Source organism: Cololabis saira, chromosome 2 (assembly GCF_033807715.1).
Source record: "Cololabis saira isolate AMF1-May2022 chromosome 2, fColSai1.1, whole genome shotgun sequence".
Taxonomy (NCBI): Eukaryota; Metazoa; Chordata; class Actinopteri; order Beloniformes; family Belonidae; genus Cololabis; species Cololabis saira.
The window spans coordinates 1,926,011-1,938,187 of NC_084588.1; the positions used below are offsets into that span (position 1 = coordinate 1,926,011).

At 44.3% G+C, this 12,177-nt stretch overlaps 1 protein-coding gene across 1 annotated transcript in view; it reads right to left on the reverse strand.

Annotated features, from left to right (window-relative positions):
• The window catches only part of chsy1 (chondroitin sulfate synthase 1), a 53,684-nt gene that overhangs the window by 36,204 nt on the left and 5,303 nt on the right, over positions 1–12,177 (reverse strand). The window contains exon 2 of the mRNA XM_061735811.1: positions 6,948–7,443. Within this exon, the coding sequence (XP_061591795.1) occupies positions 6,948–7,443 (496 nt within the window). The remainder of the gene's footprint in view (positions 1–6,947; positions 7,444–12,177) is intronic.

Consider the following 12,177-nt stretch of genomic DNA (forward strand, 5'->3'; position numbering starts at 1 on the left):
CAAGCTGGAAAAAACAATCCTGAACTACGTGTTTGACCTGAGCTTCGAAACTTATATATATATATTTTTTTTTAATTTTAACTTAATTAAATCATGGGCCACCCAGGATTTTATGTCAGAGAAATAAGCTGTGAGATTTGCAAGACTGCTCAGATGGGTGGTTTTTATGGGCATGTACAGCTGTGTTTCATCAGCAGGCCCAGACGTAGCGAAAATAGAAAACCCAAGGAGAGCGAGTACTGAGCCCTGTGGTACTCCACATCTGACCTGAGCTACTGACCATGTAAAAACAAACATTACAACTTATTCTACAATCCTAGATCAGTAAAATTAGATAAGTCATACGTGCTAAACACAAAGAACGTTATTATTTTCTATGCAGACATTATGAACCTGAGAGTTTTCATGTTTTTCTTAGTCAACTTCATCCTCCGATAAAACTTTTATTTTCTTGGGTTTTTCCGCTGCTTGGGCCATGACACCAGCTTCTGCTGAGCTCTGCGCTCCACGCCCCGCCCAGCTTTGGTCTGGTCTACGAATGGGGAAGGAGGGGGAAGTGACGTATGCCGTAAAGCAGTCAAAGCCGTAAAAATGTGTAGTTTTTTAGTGTGGAAGGGTTCCTACCATGCTCCTCAAAGTTACATAGTGCCAGTGAAGGAGATACAGACCCCTCAGACCATGACAGAGGTTCATTAAACCTGTTGGAAGTTGATGTACCATCACAATGATGATGATGAAATACTAGCTTAAGCTGGAAAAGTGACATAGTGCTGCTTTAAGCTACTAACTACTGACAAGGCCGAGTCAACGCCTGCATCTACAGAAAATGATTTCAGGAAGGATGTACACGCAGTAGCAGTAAAGTGCAGAAATCAAAGTTCTACCTTTGGATGTGAGATTCACGTACTGTTTCACAAATATCTTAGCCAGTTCATATCTACCAAGGCAGGCTGGCGGGATATTGCTCTCACAGGTGACAATAGGATGGACAACAGCATGTCAGAAACAAGCAGTGAAGCAACGGTCAGGATTTAATACCGATATAGAGTGCACATGCACCACCAGCACGTTTTTAACCAGGAGTTTCAATTTACAGTTCAGTCTTCTTAAGAGAACACTCTTAAGAAAGCTCGTCCCACGTTCAACATTACAATAACTCAGCGCTCATTTTGACTTCCTGAAAGTGTTGCCTTAATAATAATAAATTTAACTTGTAACGCACTTTCCATTCAATGAATCTCAAAGTGCTACACTTAGACCATTATTCATTCATACACATTCCCACTGGTGGTGGTAGCTACGGTTCGTAGCCACAGCTGCCCTGGGGCAGACTGACAGAAGCGTGGCTGCCATTCCTTAAAGCCATTTCTTAAAGCAGGTAATGAGCTACAGCAACTTACAACTTGTGCTTTTTATTATTTTACCTTCTTTTCTCATAATTGTATTTCATTTTATTTGTTATTTACTGTCCAATTATGTCTTTCCGCTTTTAACCCTTGTGCTGTCTTTGGGTCGAGGGAGGGTGAAGGGAGAAAAGAAGGAAGGAAAGAAGGGAGAAAAGATGGAAGGAAGGGAGAAAAGATGGAAGGAAGGGAGAAAGGAGAAAAGAAGGAAAGAAGGAAGGAAGTAGGAAAGGGAGTAAGGAAGGGAGAAAAGATGGAATGAAGTAGGAAAGGGAGTAAGGAAGGGAGAAAAGATGGAAGGAAGTAGGAAAGGGAGTAAGGAAGGGAGAAAAGATGGAAGGAAGTAGGAAAGGGAGTAAGGAAGGGAGAAAAGATGGAAGGAAGTAGGAAAGGGAGTTAGGAAGGGAGAAAAGATGGAAGGAAGGGAGAAAGGAAGGAAAGAAGGGAGAAAAGGAAAGAAGGGAGGGAGGAAGGAATGGAGAGAAGGAAAGAAAGAAGGGAGGGAAGAAGGAAGGAATGGAGAAAATAAGGAAAGAAGGAAGGAAAAGCAAAGCAGGTAATAAAGGAACGAATGACGAAAGGGAGGTAGGAAGAAAAAGGAGTAAAGGAGGGTATAAAAGGAGGAAAAGAGGAAAGGAAGAAGGAAGGAGAGAGCATGGTAGGAGGAAAGAAGGATAGAAGAATTGGTTCATTTTGACCCAAAGACAATACAAAGGTTAATGTTAATGTAAAGCACTTTGAAAGAGCTTGTGTTGAATTGTGCTGTATAAATAAACTTGCCTTCCAGACGTGTGAGGAGGCCGTGTGTCCGTCTGTGTGACACACCGACCACAAACACGGGATCCTGCCTCGCTGACACAAAACTGACTGAAATTATGCGAATATTGAATGTTTGAATTGAAAGTTTAAAAAGATACATGTGCATCTGTGTAACAGGGTTGAGCTGAAAACACGACACCAAGAGTGGTCTGAGTCTCGTGGTTTCACAGACGTTTCCTCTCGTCTCTGAGACGGCCCCCGAGCCCCCGAGCGCTCACACACTGAACATCCAACTCACCGACGTCTGCAACCTGTTTGGGCCCAAATGATATTCTGATAAAGCGGAAGGATGTTTTCCAGTCTGCCTGTCTGAGCTCTGTCCTAGTGTTGGCCTGATACCAAGGGACGGAGCGGGAGTTCACGTCGGAGTTTTAACTGCTTCACGGCACACTCGGACTGTTTCAGGTCTTTGACAGATGGAAACAGCAACTAGTGGTCACATTAAAATCAAGTGACCACTAGAGATACTAGGGATGGGCCGATCCGATGACGTTTATAACACCAAACAACGGCCAGGGCGTGCGTACCCACACCTCAGAAACACGTCTCCTAAGGGGGCGTGGCCGACTCTAGAAGGGGGCGTGGCAGACTCTCGAAGGGGGTGTGGTCGATTCTCGAAGGGGGCGTGGCCTACTCTACAGAGCATCAACACTGAAAATGGCGTTGCACGTATAGAGTTTTACAATGTCCGAAAAGGACAACACATTTGCAGTTTGCAAGGTGTGTGCAAAGGAGAACCCCCCAGGAGGAATGCTACAAAAGAGTTTCAACAGAACAGAAGTTACAGAAGTTAAGTATCTTGGATTAATACTAGATCCTCAACTCAAATTTGATAAACACATAATGAAGATTTCAAATACAATAAAAAGCAACCTCAATCGTTTCAAATTAATTAGGCACTACATTCCAAACCAGGCAGCCCTGCTGTATATGCACGCTATGATCTTTGCTCACATTTCATATTGTGTTACAGTCTGGGCTCAAGCAGTTCCTTCTGCAATAAAGAAAATTGGTACTTTATACAATCAAGCCTTAAAGATTATGGATAAAAAGCAAATTCGCTGGCATCATTGTAACATTTTAAAGAAATATAATCTGTTGAGCTTTGACAGTTTATTATTTTATGCTTTCTTAAACTTTTTTCCAAATGTATTAAAAATGTGGCCCCAGAGCCACTCTCAGGGCCTGATTTACTAAGATCCTAAATAAAGAGTACTAAATTGCGTGTGCACTGAAAAAGTTTGCACGTGCTGTTGTTGTGTGGTTTGCGGGTGATCAACTAAGAATGCTTGCGCAATTGATAACAGGTGCAAACAGCAGTATTTAAATGAGGTGTTGTGTGTCTTGCAGTTTGCGCCATGGAGAGTCTGGATGGAAAGCAGGATAGTCGCAAGCGCAAAATGAAAATTGACGAGTTGGAGTTAGAGATATTAGTGGAAGAGGCAAATAAACACATTCATGAACTACAGCAAAGAAATTTAAACATTACCAAAAGAAATGCAATATGGGAGAAAATCTGCGATAGAATAAATGCAGTTGGTAAGACAAAAAGAACGGCAAATGAGGTTAAAAGAATGTGGCAAGATATAAGGCGAAGAACTAAAGAAAAAGTGGCCTTTAATAAAACTTCGGCAAACAAGACAGATGGAGGGCCTGCGGAAGAGATGCCTCTAACCAGCATTGAGCAGCAGGTGCAGCTCACCTTCTGCGAGGAGCAGATAACTGGGATACCGGGGTATGACACGCTAGAGCCAACTGCAGAACAAGGTATAGGCGCACAATAAGAAACACTTTTTTCTCCATGAAAACACGTGATTTATTTATTATCACAAATAAAAAAATGAAGGTGCCTCCTGTGGCAACCTTTTGCTGAATAAAACTCGATTTAACATTCAAATAAAATATTTCTCATTTTGCATGTGGAGAATCCTCACCACAAGTTGAGCCATCCCCACCCCAGTCCTCAAATCAGGCACCAACAAGCATCCCTGCGTAATGCTGGGCAGATTAGCACCTTCCTTTCGAACGTATTAAATACAGACGCAATCACAATCCCCGCAATAACTTTCAGGCTTGGTAAATCTCATTGCGTGTGGTAAATGGACCTATTTGCATTTTCCCCTCCCAGTATTTAGCGCTTTCTGCCGGGTACGCCCCATATTGATTATTCATCAGGGCAAAAGTACTAAATGAACAGCGTGTGCTATTTTGCGCATTTGAGAGGCGCAGTCCTCTTTGCACGCTGTTAGTAGATCAGCTGGCACTTTGGTTTGCGGGTGATGTCAAGTTTGCACACGTTTTTACGCACGCAAACCTTTAGTAAATCAGGCCATCAGTGTTTATTCAGAGACAAAACAGCAGCAGAGTCACCAGGAGCTCTACAAACTGTAACTGTCAAATACCTTAGCGCAGAACAACATTCGGACAATCAGCTTTCTCAGTAAAGAGCGGTCATCTCTGGAATGGACTCCTGAATGAAATTAAATTGGTATCAGATAGCAGAATCTTTGCATCCATGGTTAAGAACTGGCTGAAAACACAACAGGATTGTACCCACTTTTGAAATGTTGTTACTGTGTGTGTTGTGATGCGTGTTGAGAGGGAGTGAATGAGTGAGGGAGTATGTGTATGATGTGTGGAAATTGTGGGATTATGTGACTGTTTATTTTGTGATTGTTTTTAAATAGATGTAATTTTATATTTTGTATTATAGGTCCTAGATATTTTTGTATTGTATTTTATTGTTAGAAAAGCCCAACTAGGGACAGGAGTTGCAAATTAGCAATAGCTATAAACTCTATGTGCAGAACATCAGTTGCTGTCATTGTACTGAAACTATGTTTAAACTGCATTGTCCCTATCAACTAAACCAATAAAAATAAAACATAAAAAAACAACAACGCTGATAAGGCATTTGAAAGTTTCTCCCATCAAGGAGTACCGTATTTTTGCGACCTTACGGCGCGCCGTGTGGAAAGGCGCACCCTCAGTTTTGTGTGTCATTTCTGGATTTAAAACACACACACGGCGCACCGACCGAAAAGGCGCCGTCTACACACACGCGCCGCCTCACAACAACACATACGCGTGGCGCGCCGCTTTACAGCAACACACACACACACACACGAGCATACAAGTGTGCGTATTTAAACATAGAGCGGGAGCAAAACTTAGTTTGATTGTACACTTTATTTAAAGTTATTCTATGCTACTTCCTGAGCTAGCAAGATTTGAAAGTGGCGCTTCCTCTAAGCCCCGCCCCCCCCGCTCCCACCCAAACACGAGCGCTCCGTCCAAAGCCAAGCCCCCCCACGGCGTCTACGCCGTAGGCTACGGCGTAGCTGCGGCAACAGAGCCTGCATGGCACTGCAGCGCGCTGCCGTGCCGTGCACCGGCGCTCTCCGCTCTCGTCGTGAGACGCCTACATCCCCACGGACCCCATACAGCTTCCGAGCCGGGGCTGCTGCGGCTTTTCGCGGCTGCGGCTGTTCACGTGTCCCCGCGGGCTGCTGCTGCTGCAGAGGCTGCTGCTGGGCAGAGAGCAGCAGCAGCAGCAGCAGCAGCAGCAGCAGCAGCAGCGGACTAACGGCTCCCACTCCCCGGTCACACACAGCGCGGACCGAGCTGCTCTGGAAATAACTACATAATATCTATATACTGGGGTCCGTGGCAGAAGGGAGGGAGGGGGTTACACTGGGACACTGTGAGCCCAGGAGGACCCGTGGGAAGTGGACACGGGGGGCTGGAAGCGAGTGCGCCATGGATCTATTATAAAACGGAGTGCGCGCATGGGACAGGGCGGGGGGGCGTGGTTTAAAATGAAGACATCTGATTGGTTCTTTCCCTTCCTGGACCTGGACCAATCCGTATCATTCGGACCGAATGGGGGGGGCTTAGAGGTGCCTCTTTCAAAATCATTGCTAGCTCAGGGAGAATCAGGGAGAATGCCTTTAAGTTATTACATTAATCAAACCCATCAAAATCTTCATCCTCGGTTTCTGCATTACTAAACTCAAGGAGGATTTACAGTATCTTTCAATTGCACTTCATTCCCAATAGGGAAATTTGTTTGCTATTTCTCTTTAAAAATAAAGATAAAATATTTGAAACAATTGAAACAATTGTCTTTTGTAGTTTTCCCAAAAAAAATCAAAAATCGGGTTTTCAGAGAAAGAAAAAAAAAAAAAAAAAAAAATCGGGATTTTATTTTTGTCCAAAATCGCCCAGACAGACAGACAGACAGACAGACAGACAGACAGACAGACAGACAGAACCCTTGGGTAAATTTGATTTACAGTGAGTGCAACAGTAAAAGACGGAGCCCGCCGACCGAGCGGGAGCCGACGCCCAGCCTGCAGGGATGCGCCGCCCGCAGGGACGCGTCGGCTCCCGCTCGGTCGGCTCCCGCTCGGTCGGCTCCCGCTCGGTCGGCTCCCGCTCGGTCGGTTCCTCAGTCCTTCGTGCCCGCCTCCGCGGCGGAGCTCCCCCGGGAGTCGAAATTCGTAAGAAATGACAATTCTTAAGACGGTTCTTAAGAAAATATTGAGGAATTGCACTTAAGAACTTTCTTCTGAACTTCTTAATTTTAGATCTGAAGACATTTCTTAAGATGGTTCTTAAGAACATATTGGTGAATCCAGCCCCAGATGTTTCCCGGTCACGTTAACCGTATCGAGGTGTGAAGTGTGTTTAGACTGGGTAAGTAAAGAAAGGAGATGGTCGTACCTCGTAGGACCAGACACACTGGACCCCGGCGAACCTCCTCACGCACCGGCCCACCTCCACGTCCTCGTGGGTGGTGTACGTCTCCTGTAAACACTCCCGGATGTGCGGCACCATCCTCTTCAGGACCTCCCGGCTCATGACGACCCCCGGCCCCCCCATGCAGAAGTTCTCCCCGGGTTCCAGGGCCAGTTTCCCCAGCTCGTCCCGGGCCCCCATGCCCGTCTGGCCCAGGAAGATGGCCTCGCTGCTGTTCAGGCTCCGCAGGAACCCCTCCAGCCGGTCCCCCTTGATGTAGACGTCGTCGTCCGCCCGCATGAACCACTCGTACTTATCCAGGTAGTGGTCGTGCATGTACTTCAGCATCATGAAGGACTTCTTCTGGGGCGGGTAGGAGTCGTCCACGTTCCTCAGAGCCACGATGGGGATGGGTATGGAGGTGTCGGAGCCCTCGCTGGAGAAGAACTCCACACGGCCAGGGATTGTTTGTGCCCATGTCCTGTCAACGCAAAACACAAGCACGGAAAAAAAGGGGTCAGAAACACAAGTGTGGTCATCTGAAAGCAATAAGCCATTGCAGAAGTATTTGTTTAAACCCAAACTGATTTGAAATGATGCGAGAAGAACAGAAAACTTTCAGATTCAGCACAAAGGCCTCATGTTGTACTATTTAAATTCAGATCTACAAACACCAGAATTACCTTTTCTTTGAGAATTAACATAACAAGGGCAAATAAAAGAATAAAAAGTCAATAAGGTCAAGTACAGGGTTGTTTGTATCAGTTTCACGCGACTTTAAAGCCAATTTCGAGCTGCACATTCAATTGACCATTTTCTTAACCCAGAGTGGCCTGCTTGACATGATCTCAACATTTTTTGAAAATATTGGGCAGTGTTGCAGAATCAGTGGTTTGTAGTGTTGCAACAAAGACCAAGCAAAACAACATTTAAATCCACCTCAGGTTTGCATGAGAATGTGACCACAAAACACAAAGGAGGATTATGCAGCAGCCATGCATGGAGCGACTGCTCCAAGTCCAGGCTAGTATGTTTCCCAGGACTCTTCCATGACTTGGATTTCTTTTGGAAATGGTACCGATAAAGAAATGACTGCTGTGTTTAGCTGCTGATGTCTTTGCTAAGCTCTGTAGCATGACAGTGGCGGATGAAGAAGTGATGACACCTGGCCACTAGCTAAACTACACCCCATATTAGGGATAAATGTATCCCTTTATACGCATCACTCCGACATGGAACAACAAAACAGCACATGTGTGAACAGCCTGCTGACTACTGTGTTGGGGAGAATACTAGTAACAAGTGAGCGCCACAGAAGTCCCTCATCAGGATTATTATTATGCCACGTTTACACATAGCTGGGTATTTACAAAAATGGATATTTCCCCCTCTACGTTTTGAAAAATACCATCATTTCCAGGAACCTGCATAAATATCTGTTAAGGTGCTATGAGCAGCCAAACCTACAGGGGGCAGTGTAACGAAAAGATAAAGTCATGCTAGCCAATCACAATCCTGGAAAAAAACATCAACAAATGACACGAGTAACTTCCAGTTACTTCAAAGACAGAACGAGAGTCTTTGGTTTGGAGTGACAGAGAAGTGGAGTTACTTTTAAGTGTGACTTTAGAATATAAAACAAGTCAAATACAAGAAAATATTGACGGTGGCCAAACAAATTGTAAACACAGGTCACACACATGACGCTGGTGACGTTTCTGTCTCATAATGTGACGTTCTGAAGCCTAAATGTCCGTTTCCCTCTGTTTACAAGCAAACGTGAAAACTGAGTTTTTGCAAATCTCCACTTTGGCCGGAATTTTCAGAAATTATCGTTTTTGGTGATTTTGGCCCTGTCCCAATAGCTACTCCCCCTAGTCCTACTTTTCTTCCCTACCCCTAAATTTTGCGCGTGTCCGTGAGGGTAGTGGTGTCCCAATTCCTCTTTTCTTTTCCTTTCAGATGCTGACTAGGTGAACTAGGGCCAGAAAAATGTCCCAGAATGCTTTTCGTCATCATTTGCGGACTGAATCAAAAAAAAAAACATGGCGGACATTTCTTATTTTTGAATAAAATCAATATTTTGAGTTAGTTTCTGCATAAAAATGCGTTTTGATTACATTTCTAGCGAGAAATATATATTTTACTTTCATAATATTCACTCAGTGAATGTACATAATCACTTGCTTGCCCGTTGTTACGAAGTCTTTTTCAAACCTCAACAGAATAAAGGCTGATTTATGGGTCCGTGTTACACCAACGCAGAGCCTACGGCGTAGGTTACGCCGCGATGCACGCCCTACCCTACGCCGTTGGCTCTGCGTCCCGAAATTTTCTGAGCAAATGTCTTGACAGGCGTAGCTACAACTGTTAGATTTCATCTATTAAACCAACATTTATCTTCTTAAATGATTTATTTCAGCTAGCGGTAATTCTCCACAGAGCTGCAGGTTTCTCCCCGGGACGACGGCGCAGGTTGACCCGGCCGTGAGCTGCTGCTGCTCTGTTATTTGGATAAACTGAGCCCAGGTTGGGGATCTTAACGGTTACTTTTACGCCTGAAAAAATATTAAAACTTAATAAAGTGGCATATTAACAGCGCTACAGCTGAAATTAAAACAGCTTTTAGCTCTGGGCTTCCTGATATGGTGTGACGTATGTGCAAACGTAACTACGCAGTCGCTTACGTACCCGAACGTAAACCACGCACTGACGTAGCAAGCTAAATTTAGGGGTGGTGCTGAATAGTAAGGGTAGTGGGAGTATTGGGACAGGGCCCTGGGAAGATTACAAGGGTCCTAAAATCTGTGGCTTCTTTTTTAGGGGTAGTGGTAGTGAGGGAGGGCTAGTGGTAGAAAGTAGGGGGTGTATTGGGATTGGCACCTTTGAGCTTTGTTTTCGTGTAAACGAACGGCCAAAACGCATGAAAACACCAGCGTTTTTGCTATGTGTAAACGGGGCCTAAGTAGATAAGGAACCGTCTTTAGAGCTGCAACTGCAACACCGTGATGGCTGTGACGGTGTGAAATTGTTGCTGAGGGTTCCCGTCCCAGCTCATGCTGCACACCACAGCGTTTGGTAACATGAAAGCAGAGCCAAGCAGGCAACTGGCAGCAAATAGAAACAAAGTGGTGCATCATAATAGTCAATATTTTATCATAGGCCTACATTAACGTGTAACTCCAAGCGGCAAAAACGCAACAGCAGGTCCGTTAAACAGGAAAGACTTTCGTCACTTCCCTGTTGCGTTTTGGCTTCAAACCGACACCACAAGCAGCACCATGTGACTCCGGATCAACGTCTTCTGGCTGGGAAAAGTCAAAACAGGAACTGTAGAGCGTGGCCGTTTTACATCATCACTGACCCACAACCCATCAGTCAGGATGCTTGTAGGGAAATGTTTCACGCATTTTAAATAACATCTTAGGAGAAGAAGGAATCTGGAGATTGGATGGAGATTCCTTTAGCGACCTTAAGGACTACAAAATCCCTCACACAGAAAAGGGAGCTATTCTTCTGCAGTTAGAGAGAGCTGGAATATGAAGTTCCAGCTGTCAAAACACGCTCTCACAGATGCACGGTAGCCCGAAAGGTTTCCCAAAGATTCAAAAAAATGAGGCTGAACATGGCTGAAAGGTCCGCCATGGCCCGACTTCTTGGTGGGATTATCCAACCAGCTCCTTTTAAAAAGTTTGGGAGATGAGTGGGCGGGTGGATAACCCCCCCCCCCCCCCCCCCCCCCCCGGGGCGTTGGTGATGAGCAACACGTCAGCGGGGGCTGCTACCTCGCCCTCTTTCCAGGACCAAAAACACACGCAGCACTGATCCCCTGACCACACCAGTGCAGGGCTGCAACTAAAGGCTGGATTATGGTTCGTCGTGAACCTTTCGGACTTCTCTAACACTCCATTTCTCCACGGTGCAAAACCCCCCGCGAGCGCTAGGGGGGGTTTTAGTTAACGTTACTAGTTACTTCATTAAAAAAGTAACTCAGTTAGTAACTCAGTTACTTAGACCAAAAAGTAATGCGTTACTATGAAAAGTAACTATTTCGTTACTTTAAATTAAAAAAAAAATTTAAATGCTCCCATTAACGCCCCTCTAGCCTTCATTTCAGCAGGTTCTGTATGGATTTACATTGTGCATCGTGTTCTGCATTCTGATTGGCTAAACAAACAGTCTCCCCGCTTCTTCACTTCCTGTATCAATAGCGTTGGTTGCTTAGCAACAAGCTGAGAACGGCCAATGAGCTTCAGCAGCAGCTCAAGAACGGGACTCTTTGATGAATCGTTCATTACAGTCTCAGATATAATCCATGGTGGCATGTCGGTTTATAAGAATCTTTTTGCCCAGAAGCCCCTTCTCTCAAAAAAACACACCTGCACCGCGGCTTTAGGAGAAAAAGACGCTACAGAGTCGGGATGCAGCATCAGAAGAGCAGTGGAATACGTGCGAGGCGGTGCTGATCTCCGCAAATTGAACCTTCTATAATAATTGTAAAAAGAATTTCACTTATCATGGGTAGGGGTGGGCAAAAATATCGATATGGCAATATATCGCGATACTTTTCCAGCCGATTCAATATCGATATTCAAAATTTGAATATCGATTTTTTTTTTTTTTTATCCCCGATTTTTTTCCCATTCTATCCCCCAGTGCTCCTACCTAAGTGACAGTCCTGGGCATTGCCACTCTCTACCAACCCTGGGAGGGCCCTGCACTGAGCTCCGGTTTTATTTCACGTTTTATTTCATTTTATAATTTATTTTTTATATAACACAATTGCCTGTCCTTAAAAAATGAAAAATAATGGACAGAGGTTTATTTATTTATGGATTTATATCTATACTGACTGATCACTGTGCCTGTCCTTGGTTTTAGTTCCATCTTTCTTGTGTTTATTATCATTTGCCACATAATTAAAGCAACCTCATACTAAATTTAATGTTAATTTCATATGATGTAAATAATATGAAAAACATATACAAATATGTTGTAACTTTAGCTTGTATAGTTATAATAAAACATTGTTTTGACTCAGTTTGTCCCATGAATTGTCACTATAATCTGATGAACGTGCAACTCGGATTTTAAGATCCATCACTATCATCTGATGTACATATAAACAACTTGGATTTTAAGATGTGTAATGCATTTTTAAATTTTTCGGTGAACTATGTAGAATATAATAATCGGGATATCGCATAATCGGGAT